At 43.4% G+C, this 15,897-nt stretch overlaps 1 protein-coding gene and 1 long non-coding RNA gene across 3 annotated transcripts in view; one reads left to right on the forward strand and one right to left on the reverse strand.

Moving 5' to 3' along the window:
- The window catches only part of LOC308468772, a 49,310-nt gene extending 41,507 nt beyond the window's left edge, over positions 1-7,803 (forward strand). Inside the window, exons 2-3 of the long non-coding RNA XR_013981868.1 lie at positions 4,205-4,684; positions 6,668-7,803. This is a non-coding gene — a long non-coding RNA (uncharacterized lncRNA). The remainder of the gene's footprint in view (positions 1-4,204; positions 4,685-6,667) is intronic.
- Positions 1-15,897, reverse strand: part of GPR50 (G protein-coupled receptor 50) — a gene marked incomplete at its 5' end in the record, with an annotated part of 70,531 nt that overhangs the window by 20,342 nt on the left and 34,292 nt on the right. Inside the window, one exon of one of the 2 annotated variants that reach the window (XM_080991143.1) lies at positions 1-55. The exons of the other annotated variant lie outside the window; for it this stretch is intronic. Coding sequence (XP_080847269.1) covers positions 1-55 — 55 coding nt within the window. The remainder of the gene's footprint in view (positions 56-15,897) is intronic. 2 annotated transcript variants of the gene reach the window in all.

Below are 15,897 nucleotides of genomic sequence, written 5' to 3' on the forward strand. Positions count from 1 at the left end.
TTGCAAGGGCAGGGCAGACAGTATTCTCCACATTTGCAACACAGGATAAAACAGTCTGTAACAGACCAAGTTATGAGACCAGGTTAGCAAGAGCTTCTCTCTATCTCATTCTGCAAGCGGGAAAGCCCCGTCTAACTCACTTTACCTCTAGCTTGTTTCCAAGCTCACATGAGACGCTGAGCTTGGGAAGATGCCTTCAGGAACTGAGAATGGAATCCTTTTTAGGGATCAGCCAGTCAGTCATGCAGAGTAAGCCCCCGGCTTTGATTCTGGTTTCCCTTTCTGAGTAACTCAATCTTCCGCCAAGGTTCTTATTGTCCAGTGAAAAAGAGAAGCAAAGTTTGCTGGGAAAGCTGTATCCTTCCCTTGCTCTTAAGCATCCTCTTTTTTTTCTTTTTTGAAGTGGCAACAACCATTAAATAAGAAAACTGCCCACCCCCTACTTTCCCTGCACATAAACAGTCCACCCAGAATCTTAGGCTGCCTATTAAGCCTTTTCTGCCAGTCATGGATTAATGTTCCTTGGAAGAGAAGGGTTCTCATGTGCTTGGAGCTGTGTTTTGAAGCAAGGAAAGCTGGACTGAATCAAGAAATGTCACTGTTGCATGCACTCCAATCTCCAAGCAGTGAGATACTTTTGAGGTGCCTGCACAGACCTGAGGTTGGGTTTCCTTGGACTGCAGATTACCGGAGACTACTGTGTCATTGGCGATACAGTGGTACCTCAGGTTACATACGCTTCAGGTTACAGACTCCGCTAACCCAGAAATAGTGCTTCAGGTTAAGAACTTTGCTTCAGGATGAGAACAGAAATAGTGCTCTGGCAGCACGGCAGCAGGAGGCCCCGTTAGCTAAAGTGGTGCTTCATGTTAAGAACAGTTTCAGGTTAAGACCGGACCTCCGGAATGAATTAAGTACTTAACCCGAGGTACCACTGTATATGGTTTTACTTACACACATATGCAGACTGAGTGTATGATGGCTCATGGCATTAACACTCCAGCAGACCCTGCTTCTCTACTGGGTTTCCAGGGGTCCCCAAAGTTATAGCTTTGGTTTCAGCACAGAAAGCAGGTCAAGCCTCTCTGGGCTCCTTCAGATGCCATTTGCATTGTGCACTCATCTTCAAACATATGAAGACTGGCAACATCAACCCCGCTCTGTAGGAATCCCTTGCAAGACAACCACAGTGCCTGAAGACAAGGCAGGTTATGTATCCACAACAGTGACCAGAGGAGAAATGATTGCTGGGAGGAACACAGAGAGGAGAAATGCCATGGTGCATCTGCAGCAACACAGCCACACACCTTCATCTGCCCCAGCTGCAGCAAAACATGTCTCTCCCGTATTGGTCTCCACAGGCATAACAGGCACTGTAACCTTCCAACAGTTTGACTTCAGCCCCAAAGACACCCTGTTCCATTGCCTCCCAAGACAGACAGATGCCAACATCTTGACTTATGCTCCTGATGGTATAAAGGTGGTTACATGCAATCTGGCTTTCAATGCCATTTGTACCTGCAAAAGGTTTGGGCTAGACATACTGCTTTGCTTCCAACTGGTGCACGTCCTCTTGCTGAACTCCTGCAAGAGTTTACACCAGACTGATCCTTGGCCTATTACTCTCCTACACCTTACAGGATTGCATCACCTCTTGCCATGGAAGGTGGCAGAGAGGCCTTTCTCCTTTCTTCTGGAAGCATCTCAAGCAAGTAGTCTCTATGACAACACAGTTTTTCTTGGTCAACTCTTTTTAGTCCCTCAAAGAGGTACATGATAGGCTTGGCTACATCCATTAACTTAACAAAGGCTGCATTTACACAACATTTTTTTTTCTAGAATCAAAGGGGATCAAGTGCTTGTTTTTTCCATGTAATCCACATATAACCAAGATCTATTGCATACTTTTATGCCCCTGAAAAGTGCTTCTTGAGAAATTGGCTTCATGCCTAAAATAAAAGCTCGCTGCATATTGATTCTCCTTTACCCTACAGCAGAGGTTTTCAAACCTTTTGAGTCTACGGCTCCCTACATTCTTTCTGCACTCAATGTGAGGAGGCAGTCCTGTGGGGCTCAGGAGCCCAGTGATGTCACCCCTTGCCTGCAAAGCTGGCAGCCTCTCACCCTTTTTCAAACACCCTCCCTTGTGGAAGGTTCCCCCAGCCTCCTCTCTCCCCTCCTTGGGAGTCCTCCAGGCAGCAGCTGCTGCTGCCCCTGGTCACTGAGCTGTCCCTCCCTGCCCCAAAGAGAGGTGCCTCCTCACACTGCCCCACAGCGGCCTGGGAAGAAAATGCTCCCAGCCTTAGTGGCCCAACAGAGACTGGCCAAAGATGACTGTGAGGCCAGCACCTTACCTTGGGAGGCAGCAGTAGCAACAGCGGGCACTGCCGGGCCTTCATGGCAGACTGTCTCCCCTTCAGCACCGGGCACTCAGCTCCCAGGCAGGCCTTGCACACAGCAAGCACAAGAAAGGCCAGTGCAGTGCCTGCCTGCCTGGTTTCCCACTTGTCTGTCCATTCCCAACAGCAAGGGCTGGAGGAGTAGCTGGCTGGGCTCCCTCCTCTGCTTGCTTGCTTGCTTACTCATCTTCTGGCAGCCAGCACCCCCTGGCCAGCCCCAGAGGCATCATTCACCTGGGGAGCTTATAGCTGGTGCTGCTGCAACAAACAGCTGTTCAAGCCTTTGGGAGGCAGAGACACAAGAGGGCATCAGAGGAGGGAGGGAAAGAAAGAAAGAGAGAGAGAGAGAGAGAGAGAGAGAGAGAGAGAGAGAGAGAGAGAGATGGAGGCCAATGTTGCCCGCGGCACCCCTGACCATTTTTCAATGCACCCTGGCACACTGGTTGAAAACCACTGCCCTACCATATGACCGTGAAAAAAACAGGCAAAAACAGATTTAGGCTGTCTTAGCAATGTAGGGGTGTATCTTCAACTACCCGTTGACTCCGGGTGTATACCAAGATTACAGTCATGACTTTCTTCTTCATTCACCTGGGCTGTATGTAGGGAGGAAAAGACATGGATAACCTAATCATTGGAGACTGAGTACTTGCTTTTTTCTATGTAGTCCACACACTAGGTTTACTGCATATTTTTTGCCCTGAAAAGTGCTTCAAGAGAAACTAGTTGCATTACAAAAATAAATGTGCACTGCCAATTAATTCTGCATTGCCCTGTACTCAGGGTATTTCCCCTCAGCCAGAGCTCATCAATCAGAGTTCAGCAACGGCACCTGTCAGGTGGGCACTATTGCCATTCTAAGAGAAGAAGGAAGAAGTTCACAGTGAGCTCCGGCACCTCTTTTTCTAGAAAAGTAGCACTGGCTGTACCTGTTTGAAAACACGTGTATCTACACCTGCCCAATGATGTGGGAGGGCATACCTCAAGTCTGCAATTACCACTTCTTTCTTCATTCACCTGGGCAGGGAGGGAAACGTATGGGAAACCTAATCAAAGACCTATCAAGTAACCACACACAACCTTGTGGATGAACGATTCTGGATTGAGGAAAAACTACATTTTGGTGCTACAGACAGGTTAGTGTGTATGAAGCCCAAGAGACGGGTTTGACCACTTCAACAGTTCCTTCAACATTATACAGGTATAAAACTACAGAGGGGACCCAAAGGTAACATCTAAACCAACCAACCCCTCACCCCATCCTATAATATAATGATATCTTGCTTTCGATGCGAACTCTCTTCAAAAGAATCAATTGCCAACAAGGCATATGAAGCTGGAGGAAGAGACAAACAAGCAACAAGCTTCAGCAATGATTTCTCCTTGTGCACAAAAAATTGTGCCCAATTTTTTCTCTTGAATAAGAAGATGGTGAGATAAAGCCAACAAGCTCAAATAAAGCTGGCAAGGATGAAGGTGCTTCTAAAGACACCTGTGCTAACAAGGACTCCTAAGTCTGCTAATTCCATACCTTCGCTCAGTTTTATTTGCTCAGCCAAAGCTGTGTGCTATTAAGAATGGAAGAGTGTTTTCTGCTGCTTCTCTGCAAGTTCCACAGATCTACTTTTGCCTGTGTTGGAGGTGTGGAAGGCAGGTGATTCTGATGCTATCTCTGCACCAGGTGCAACTCCGTCATTACATTATTCCTGTTGCAGAGATGCTGCAGAGCTGAGGGTGCTTCTTGCACCTCTTTCCCCAACTCAAAACTGTCCTGAAACAGGATCCCTGTGTCTTTTCCCCTGCAGAGTGAAAAGCAACCTGGAGATGGTGACTTTGAACAGAAGATAAGTGGGAAAGGAGGATATGCACATGGCAGTCCACTGAAACAAGGAGCTTCACGCAACTGCTTTTCAACTGAAAACCAAACAAAAAAGCATCCCTCCAGGTTTGCCAGTTTCCGGTTTTCAGAATAGGCTGCTTGATTTGAACTGACTATCTATTACCAGATACAGGAAAGTGGGTTCCCACCCCCTCTGCAGGCTTCAATGCATTTCCCTCAAAAAGTTTATAGGGCATATATATACAAAAAAATCATGCAAACAAGACTGTCCTTGTAATAACAGAGAGATGGAATCAGCAGCACTTTAAAAAAAAAACTGGATTTTTTTATCCTGGGGTGATGAGAGAGGCAGAGAAACTGTGATAATACTCCATTACACAGACCATCCCAGGCCCGTCTTCAGAGTCTCTGATCATTTTATTGGAGAGCTCTGGTTTTTTAGCAGGTAAGTTGCAAAAATTATCACTTGTTTCCATTAATCTATTATTGCTTTCTGAGGTCCCCCCATTTCCCCCCCCCCTCTGTATTTTGCATCCTATAACTTTTTATTTCTGGTCAGTGGGCTGTAAATTATTAACATTTAGTTTGAGGTTCAGAGGGGCAGGGCTGTAAGCAGAGAGAGCGTTTCTAAATCTCCCGTGTGTCATTTAGTTTGGTTCTCATCTATCAGAAGTTTGGGAGATCTTTGTTCAAGCCATTCCAGATCATTGGTTATAAAACTGGGTGTAGAACTCTAAAAAAAGGAAAAAAGGGGTAGGGGTGGGGAAGGATATTTTAAAACTCATTTTAACCATGGTAATGGCAACACCATTGCCTGTCCCAAAAGCCTAACTACTTTCCAGTCCTAGGAGAAAACATTTCTCAGAACACAAAGTCTTCATTATAACAGATGAGCATGCATTGGCTGCCAGCGCGAGACAATCCAATTAAGAGTTCTTTACTTTGCAGCGTCACTTGGAAAGTTAACGTGCATAAGTGTAATTCTGGGGGGCTGCCTGGCATACCAGATTATAGCATTTCATCTTATTTAATGATACTCAGAATTCAGCTAGGCAGACTCCTTCAACACATCCATTAAGTTTTGATGGACTGAGCCCTGTGGTTTCATAAATGGCAACAGGCCCAAACTCTCACTTAAGCAAGCTTGGTTTAATGGTTTTTTAAAAAAATAAATAAATAAGAAAACCACTTCCTTACAAAACGTATAACCCACCTGGAAGGAATAGCAGTAACTCTCATTCATTGCCATTGCCAGACTGTTAACAGCTGCCAGCAAACAAATAACACTGCGTGCAAACGGCACAGTGTTTACGAAGCCATCTAAAATGGTGTGGGGAACCAGATCCAGTCACCAGGCAAGATCCTTATCTCCACCACCACACACCCCACAGGTGAGTGGAGCTTATTGATCATTGGATCTTGTGTGGCTGTGGCTGGTAGGGCAGAAAACAGGGAGCCCAAACAGTAGCTGGAGCCAAACTCAACAACAGGCAGAGTCAACTAATTCACGTTTTGCACCATTCTCCACCCAACTGCAGTGAGACTAGAGAGGAGGATACTGACAGAGTTTCCCAAAAAAAGGGGAACTACTCTGGGAACTGTGGATCAGTGAGGGGAATAGGGAGTCTCCTAACAATGCTCAGCATCTTCAACCAGCTACAGTTCCTGGGGTTCTTTGGGAGATGCCATGGCTGTTTAAAGTGGTACGATACTGCTTTAAATGTGTGGTGCAGATGCGATCTAGATTATGCAAGGAAAGAGACCTCAAGCAATTTACTCAATTTACATAATATATAAATTGGTGGCTAAAGAACCTTTACATTCATTTAAACTGCCTGGATGTAAAATGTGTCCCCCCCCTCCCCCTTTCTTTAGCATTGTTTAAATTTCTGCAAGTGCACCCAGTGTAACTTGGTAGAGCAAGTTCTGAAACTGATTGCAGTTCAAAAATGTGACACCTTGTTAAAAACACACAGATATACACGCACACACTTTTCCTCATGCCAAGTCAACTACAGAATTCATAAAATACCAGGTGGCACCAAATAAGCTTATCTCACAATAAATCTGTTAAGTATTTAAGGTGCCACAAGACTTCACTGCGGGGGTTTTTCCAAAGCACACACACAACCAAAACCTTACTGGACCAAATTTTAATAACTGTTCTCTTACATTCCCTTCTCTTTATGGGATTTGCTCTCAGTTCACAGAGGGACACAGTCATCTGGCTGACATCACTGCCAGTCCAATAAAGTGAAGATATACAACCCACAACAGCAAGAAATATCCCTCTTGATGTTGTTGCTTACATATTTCTGCCCTTCAAATTTGGCTCTTGTCCTTCCATCAACACTGCAATGCTTTCAGCAATTATTACTTAGCCATTGTTTTGTTTCTTGAAGTGTTTTGTTTTTTTAAATATGCTTAGGAAAAGCACCAGCGCATTCATCCAAGCAAGATGCCACAGCAGTTGAAAGCAGCAAGCCAAGGATCTCTTTGGAACTGGCAACCAAGAAGCTAAAGGCAATGGAACAAACTGTTTTCATTGACACTCAGCCAATGACTTAAACGGAGACACCCCCCCCCCAAAAAAAGAACAGATACCCACTGAACACTGAAAAGCAAGGCGTGAGTCCCAGAGGGCACAGCTTGCCAACATGCTATCATCAACCTGTGTCTTTTGGCTCTGCTAGAATATAGCCTTTATTAGGACTGCTGCTGAACACTGCCCAAAACATTGATTTGCCAGTAATTAGTTCATCCAGATAATGCAGAACAGGGAACTTGTGGCTCTCCAGATATTGTTGAAGTACAACTCCCGTTGTTAGAGGGAAGGGGCGTAGTGGAATGTTGGACTGGGATCAGGGCGATACACACATAAATCCCTCCTTAGCCTCAAATCTTACTGTGTGACTTTGGGCTTGTTGCTCTCTCTTTCTCTGTCATAACCTAACTCACAGGGCCGGTGTAAGGATAGAATTAGCAGAGGGAACATGGTTAAAGGCTGCAGCCCATGCTTATTATCTGTATCTTTTGATGGTAATGTAGAAGCACCTTCTAAAGACTTGATTAGGTTTATGCTTGTGGCAACAAATTAAATGATGGTGCAGCAATGGGAAAATGCTTACAGTTCCAAATATCTAGAACTGGTGCACCAAACTTCAGGATTTAGCAATAAAGGAGAAACTGGCATGTCACCTTAGAAACCCAAAGGAAACAGATTCATTTTGAACACCTTGGTATTATTACTTCTTTCATTAATCAGGAAGAGAGTGAGACACAATTCCCAGTCACGTATATACAGATTTAGGACTCAAAAAGTTCAAATGTGTAACTGCAGTCTGGAGTCAGGAGATGCTACTTTTAAGGACAGCCCCCAAGATGACCTAAGTGTCAGAGAAATGCAAACTATATATATGTGTGGGTGTTCCTCACCAGCAGCTGGGATGTTATCCTAGGATGTTATCCTGCACTGTTATATATGGATTTACATTTTAGGTGTGTTTTATGCTGGATGTGTTATCTTGGAGTATTATTTATCTCTCAGAATAGTATTTATTTTATTTTATTTTATTTTATTTTATTTTATTATTTTATTTTATTTTATTTTATTTTATTTTATTTTATTTTATTTTATTTTATTTTATTTTATTTTATTATTTTATTTATTTTATTTTATTTGAGTAGGGACATGAATACCTTGAACTCATGGGAGGAATCACAGAATTATGACTGTAATAAATAAGTGTGCAAAGTCCAGGTGAGGCTGAGGTCCATGGAAGTGAACAGCAGTCACAGGGGGGCAGGTTGGGTTTCAAATGGCCACAACCTATTTGACTACTCTAACTACCGGTTGCTCGCAATGAGTGACCAAGCCTGAAGCAGCAGCTTATATTGAAGGGGAAACTATGGGGAAACTTTCTACATGTAGAACTCCAAACCATAATTTGTGTTCCAAGTAAAGCATGGTTTATGCAGTTTCTCTCTTCACTGACTTCCCTATAAATCTCAGTAACCTGGAACAGCTGGAAGAGCATCTCAAACCAAGGTTTTGTTGGTTCAGCTGAATGCCAAACTACAGTTAGCTGACACTGTGATTTGCAGACAAGCCTCAAACAAACCATGGTTTCAGGTCCTGATTTGGTGGGCTCTTAACAAACCATGGTTTGTCAGATGATAGCATTCAAGATACCATGGCAAATTATTGTTTGCATTAAGTCTGAACTGGATTCCATATTCCACAAAAAGGCAGCACAGCTGTAAACCCTGAAGTCTGAAGAAGCAGCTGTTGCCTTCTACACATTTATCCAATATGCTACCTTGTAAACTTTCAGCTCATTGCAGATTTTGTCCCCACCCCAGCCTGCAAGTTGATTCAAACAAATTGATTTATTCATGGGTCAAGCCACCGTTCTGTCTGTTAAAGTATTCCCCATAAATTCTCTTGGTTTATTGTACTGGTAGGTCATCGCTATAAAAGAGCTCATCTCATTTTAGACAGAAGCTTTCAAAACCATGTATTATTCAGAATTAATAAGCTCATTATGCCACTCTCAGTCCGTGTGATCACTGGCTATAAATTTTTTTGGAAGAATGATGGGATCGTCATGGTGCTATTGCAATAGATGGGGATCATTTTACAAGGAAGCATTTCCGTTTCAAAATGACAACCAGGCAGACAGGATGCATGAGTCCCAGATTCTACGCAGGCTCAAGCATCAACACTTTTTGCATTTAGTAAAACCTAAGCTAAGGACATGATTCTGTTTCCACACACCCCATTTAACACCCAAAATCCTATGAAGTGGGTTCAGCTGAGGGACAGTGACTGGCTCCTCAATCCTAGACTAACCACTCTGTCGCACTGGGCCTCGTATTGACATGTCCTGACACATTCACAAGACCAGCCACCAGGCCAGAAATGCCAGCACAGAATTTAACACATGGTAACGTGTCACTTCACTGAGGGCAAGTGCAGTCTTATGCTTAGGAGGATGAATATGGATTCAAACCTGTGTTTCCCAGGTTGTCGTTCCAACACTTCTGAGGCTGAACCTATGGCCTCCATCACTGAACCTTGCCCTCTTCCAGATTTTATGGAGCTTTATCTTATATGTGTGCATCCCCTTTCTTATGAGTATCCCAGCACAGAATTTAATTTGCAGACAAAGGACTGTGGCTTTATTTTTATAGAAAGCAGAGATTTTCCTACGATCACCCACTGAGATTTGTTCTATGATCCCAAGTGCTGAGAGACAATCAAAATGTCAGTCGCTGGCAATATCATTTTACACAGGGAATGCCTACTTTCCTAGAACAGCAATCCAAGTCCAGAAGGCCCCTGCAGCTTAAAGGCAATAAATCAAATTGGATTCTGGCCTCATTGAATCCACCATCTATCAGCAATCCTGATAGAGGACAGAGAGCCATCCAGGGTACAACCAAGGTGTGCTTTTTCATCCTGCTACTGGTAGAGAGTTGGGGAGGATTCGACAACGACAACAGAGAAGGCAATTACTAGGAAGATGACTTAAAAGGATTGGGTGTGTGTGTAGTCTTCCTATTAAGGCATAGTCCTACTTTGGTATTAAGCAATACATGGAAATGATGTGAAACCAAAAATAACCCAACCTCCTGCCTTTCTCCAAACAATAAAATCATAATATTAGTCAAACTGAAGATCTTTATCCATGTGTGTGAGAGAGAGAGAAAGAGAGGGAGGGAGAGTGATACTAATAGAATCCTAATCCCCTAATTATATATATATACTCAGGGATTTCCAAACATTTCTTTGAAAATGCTCAGGCAGACTCATGTCTACAGCAAAGTACTCACTCACGTTGTGCTAATTTAAGCACGTTCTGTTTCCACTCACTTGTGGCAGGAAGAATTTTTCAACTTCCATGCCATCAATATTAAGCATTTTGTACAGCCCTTAAAAGAACCCACCTGTGGCATTTCAGGAGCGCCCAGTTCCCAGGAATGGTGATTCATGCATTGGTAATTTCAAGATTCAATTGTTTCAATGCACTGTTATGTGGGGCTGCCCTTGGCCCTGGTCCAGAAGTTCCATCTGGTGCAAAACACGGAAGCTACCGAGACACTATCACCAGTGCTTAAGAGCTTTCACTGGCTGTCTCAGGACCATGCAGGCTAGGGAAGAAACCAGTTACACTTGCCCCAAGCCTCAGAGAGCTAAGCAACCAGGGGGCCCTGCCAGGAGCCTGCCAGACTATGCTGTCATGCCAAGAATGCCCCATGCCTTCCAGCTGACCAGAGACTTAATGGGCAAAATGGGCACGGGCAAAATGGCCATGCTTATCCATATGCACTGCAAGCCTTTGATAGTAAAATCTGGACCTGCATTACTGAATACAAGCATGTAGCTTATAGCTTCCAACATTTCTCTGATGGAAATAGGAACATCCTAAGGAAAAGGAGGGATTCCGGGATCAGATCAGAAACTGGGATGGCTTCTTTAAATCCAGGACTGTCCCTGGAAAACAGGGACATTTGGAGGGTCTAGTAGCGTCAGATGAGATTAGACAACACTACCGCAATGGCGCATGTCATGGACTCCAAGCCTGTCGAAGCCACATAATGCGTCCATCCCATACATTCCCTATTTCTAGTCCTGAGTTATTTGATCTTCTATTTGGATGACTAGTCGACAACACAAGGGCCCGTGTGACCAAAGGCCACACAGCAGGTGGGCAGGCAGGTATGATTGATTAGTGATTACTAACCTTTGAGCTTCAAATGTATAAACAAGCTATGCAAAATATACTGTGCTGGAGATGCCTCAATAACATTGTTAATCCAAGCTAACTTTCCGTGAAATCAGTATTTAAACAATAAAGCCACAACCACTCAACACAACAGTATGTATGCAAAATGCAAGTCCTACAGTAGGCACACCAGCACATGAGCTACTCTGTCCCCAAATGCATGAGTAAAAAGCAGCAAGCACAAGTAATAGATGAGATCTGGTAGTTTTAAAGTAGGTGCAGTTAAGGTTGGCGATAGTGGCAATGGTGCTATATACTGTAATACAGGGACGCGGGTAGCGCTATGGTCTAAACCACTGAGCCTCTTGGGCTTGCCAATCAGAAGATCGGTGGTTTGAATCCGCATGACGGGGTGAGCTCCCATTGCTCTGTCCCAGCTCCTGCCAACCTAGCAGTTCGAAAGCACGTCAATGCAAGTAGATAAATAGGTACCACTGCAGCGGGGAGGTAAATGGCGTTTCTGTGTACTCTGGTTTCCGTCATGGTGTCCCGTTGCACCAGAAGCAGTTCAGTCCTGCTGGGCACATGACCCAGAAAGCTGTCTGTGGACAAACGCTGGCTCCCTCAGCCTGAAAGCGAGATGAGTGCCACAACCCCATATTCGCATTTGACTGGACTTCACCGTCCAGGGGTCGTTTACCTTTACTGTAATATGTTTCAAAGACTATAAAGTATTTTTGTACCTTGCTCATATGTGACCCGTGGCCCATCTGTTTTAGGAATACAATATCTGCGGGGTTTTCTGTTTATCTCCCTAATTTAAAAATCTGACCGTACCAAACTATCACCATCTATTTTCTAAAGCCAGATTAAATGTCTCCATCTGAAGTGCTGAGTGGAAGATTGAATGGCATACCATACCAAGCTAAGCTGTGCACATGTTCCCAGGATGTTGAATGTGTAGAACACATTTTATTACTCTGTTGTCTGTAAAAAAACACATTAGACAACTTCTAATCAAACCGATATTAACAGAACAACCTGGAATTGCTGAAGCCTTTTATGAAATAAAATTAAAGAATTCCTTCCAGTAGCATGCACACTACGAAAGCTCATACCAATAACTAATTTAGTTGGTCTCTATGGTTCTACTGGAAGGATTTTTATTTATTTATTTTTTTGTTTTGTTTCGACCAAGGCAGACCAACACGGCTACCTAACTGTAATTGAATCCTTTTATGTTAAGGTGCTCCTTGAGGATAAGACTGATACTATTACTCTGGCTGTAGCAAAATTTCTCTCACAGGCAGTAACGATCAGAAATCAGTATATGTGGACTAAAGCTCCTCTGTTGGTTAGCAAGGCCACTCTTACGCCTTAACAACTGTTGATATCATTGTTGTACTGTGTATTTTGGATCTATGGATCGCAATAAAGCTGTGTGGTTTTTTTGCCACTCAGCGATCCCAAGGTGTGCATCTGGTCATTCCTACACAGCACCCAAAGCAGAACATTACAGAATGATTATTTCTGTTATGTGCGTAACGAGGACCAATATGCCATGGACCTTTGTGCAAATGGATATGTCTATAAAAAGCCTTTGCTTTGGTCTTGGAATGCAAAAGACTGGAACCTGCTCTTCACGCATTATTAGCCCTAAACAAAAGCAGCCGTGCAAAAGCACCAGAGTTTGACTGGCAACCCCGCTAGGCAGAAGTGACTCAGCCAAACTTAACAATTTATCCCATTAAAATTCAATAAAAAGCAATAATCAAGTCTTTGCGCAGATTCCAGTAGCAAGCATAGCATTCTTGAAATGCATTGTCAAAATATTATGACACATAAATATCAAACCCTGATGTTCTTTTGTTTTGCTTTGTGTGCCTTTAGTGTCTGGGATCTCTCCTAGCATGGTAAATCCAGCTGCTATTGTGTTGTCTTCTGGACTGCGGATTATTACACAAGACGCGAATGCACGCCACATTTAGCTTGGCGTCTTTTCGTGCATTACCTTTCTGGGTGCACACACCTAAGGTGGTCTCGGTGTACACATAAACATGCAATCTTTGGATGGAGCAAGTGCATATACCCTATGGTTAGGATGTGATGAAACTAAAACAGGTGCACAGCAAAACTATTCTGCTGCCAGGACCTAAATCTCAGGGCGATCATACTGAAAAAAACATCTCAGGACCTGAATCTGTGGGTTAAAAATCCTGTAGATTTCAGTTTAGATTTCAGTATTTCAGCTTTACTCATAGGCATCAGTGAATCCTTCAGTTTCGGTTTCTCTCCATTTCTCATTTTTCCAATCTTAAATTCCCTTGTACATATTTCCACATCAATCTGCAGGGTGTTTTTAGTCCCTCATAAATGAATTCAATCAATTTATTATTATTATTAAAAAGAATAATAATAGTCAACATATTAGTGCAGCTTTGTCCTAATATACAGTGTTCTTTGTGCAATTTTGCCTAATATATACATTTTAGCAGAGCAATTTCCCCTAATGTATTGCATTTTTGTATGTTGTTTTCACACACAAAATGACTTTTCGGTATACCTTAGCATGTGCATTTTTGCGCTCATTACTTGGCTAGGGAACTGCATTGCAAAATTTATAGAAGTGCAAAAATTGAAGGGTGGCTGTCTTTCGGTTTGCATATTGTTTCTGGAAGCATGAACTAGGCAAGGTCACCTTTAAATGGGAACCATCAAATTTCTCCTCCAGTCTTACTCCAGCAATGTAGCTGCAGCAAACCTGGAGTAAATTCTATTTTGCCAAGATGATAAACCACAATGGATGGGGTAGAGCCCCTCTGCTAGCTTCCTATCAGGTGGGTTGCTGCTGCTTAGCAGGAGGGCGATGTGGGAATGCCTGCATGGTACAAACATACCGGCAGAGCCCATTCAGTGCTACTGTTGGATCATTTGCACTGCGTCAACCTCCTCACTTGGTAAGCAGCAGTGCCCCACCTACTCAGACACTAGAGTAGCTCTGCCCCACCTGATGAACCACTTCGGTAAAAATATATAAAAATATAATATTCCACAGTGTATAACCCTGCTAGAGGAAAAGTAAGCTTATAATTAAAAAGTGTGGATTCTCCTTTCAGTTCAAGTTCAGTGTAGGCTCAATTTAGGTTACAGTGGTACCTTGGTTCTCAAACTTAATCCGTTCCGGAACTCCGTTCCAAAACCAAGGTGCGCTTTACCATAGAAAATAGTGCAAAATGGATTAATCCATTCCATGCTTTTAAAAACAACCCCTAAAAGAAGCAATTTAACATGAATTTTACTATCTAACAAGGCCATTGATCCATAAAATGAAAGCAATAAACAATGTACTGCAGTCACACACACAATCGATCAATCAATCAATCAATCAATCAGTAGCTAAACTGGGTTCCACACAGTCACAAAAACAAAAAAAGAGCCACAAAAATGCAAAATAAATAGCAAAAACAGATAGACCTCAGCTTAACACTCAAATTGGAAGCATAACACTCAAAACGGAGCATGTTCAGCTTCCAAAAAAAGTTCACAAACTGGAACACTTACTTCAGGGTTTGCAGTGTTTGGGTTCCAAGTTGTTTGAGTACCAAGGCATCTGAGAACCAAGCAGGCATTGGCCTCAGAGCATTTGATTAGAACTGGGAGGACCCAGATTCAACTTAGCCATGGAGCTCATTGGGTGACTCTGGATCACTAAATCTCTCAGCCTCACCTACCTTACAGGGTTGTGGTGAGGATTAACCGGTGAGAGGAAACCATGCGTGGTGCCCTGAGCTACCTGGTGGAAGAGTGGGATATATACATATGATAATGAGCAAGCCAAGATAACAATTGCCACGTTACCGATTCCAACGTAGTGAGTCATGATCTGGGCATGCCATGGATCTAGAGGGGCAAGTATGGTTTCCTGCAGATTTTGGACCAAAGCCACCCAGTTTGGCCAATGCTAAGAGATGCTGTAAGCAGTGGTCCAACAAGATCTGGAGGGCAACACACTGGCTACCTTTGCCATAGATCATCCATGAGATGGGGCATTGGACTGATATCAACTCATCAAATATGCTGAAATGAGAGCTGTACACATGATACAAAAGCTTAAAGGGGAACCAGCTTGCTCCCCCAATTCTACTCCTACATTTAGGTCTGTCAAACCCCCTGCTGGACTCTCAGCAGACCATAAAAATTCTGCTTGTTCTAGCTCTTCTCTCCACGCCAAGGGGGAAGAGGGACAAAAGAAATCCACTGTGTAGAAAACGGGTTTCCCATGCAGGAAAAAGTCCTTACAGGGCCATCCACTGGGAAACAAAAAGGAGGCTTCTCTTCCTGAGCAAGTTCTCTGGAGAAGCCGTAAGGACTTGCTGGTGTGCAGCAAACTATTTCAAAGGTCCTGTTAAGAGGGCAAGCATTTGTTCTATTCCTGTAAATTTACTGTTGCATCTTCTCCTTCTCTTTAAAGTAGTTTAATGCATTTTAATGACTGGATATGCTGCTTTGCAAAGTGGGGTGCTTATTATTTAGGGAAAGGTCAAGGGACTGGAAAGCTTTTGAAATGAAAAACAACTTTTTTTGCCTTTGTTAATTCTCTCTCTCTCTCTCTCTCTCTCATACACACACACAGAGTGCTCTGGGTTCCTTACAAGCTGCTGACAATCCCAATACTTGTAGCTTTGAAATGTATTGGTTATCTTCAGAGGACTCCCTTCTCTCAGAAAAGCACTGCTGCTGCCAAACACCCATGACTGGAGGCTGCAAGTAGACATCATCCCCATGCAGAGTGAGACTGGCTCTGCCCCAATCTCCCTTTTTTGACATTTGCTAGCCAGACTTTCATTGTGAAGCAATCCTGGGAAGGACTTACGTGCCTTATAATATGGTACATAGGATGCTGACTTATACCACTGGTCCATCCAGCTCA

The sequence above is a fragment of the Podarcis pityusensis genome, assembly GCF_964106645.2.
Source record: "Podarcis pityusensis genome assembly, chromosome: Z".
Lineage (NCBI taxonomy): Eukaryota > Metazoa > Chordata > Lepidosauria > Squamata > Lacertidae > Podarcis > Podarcis pityusensis.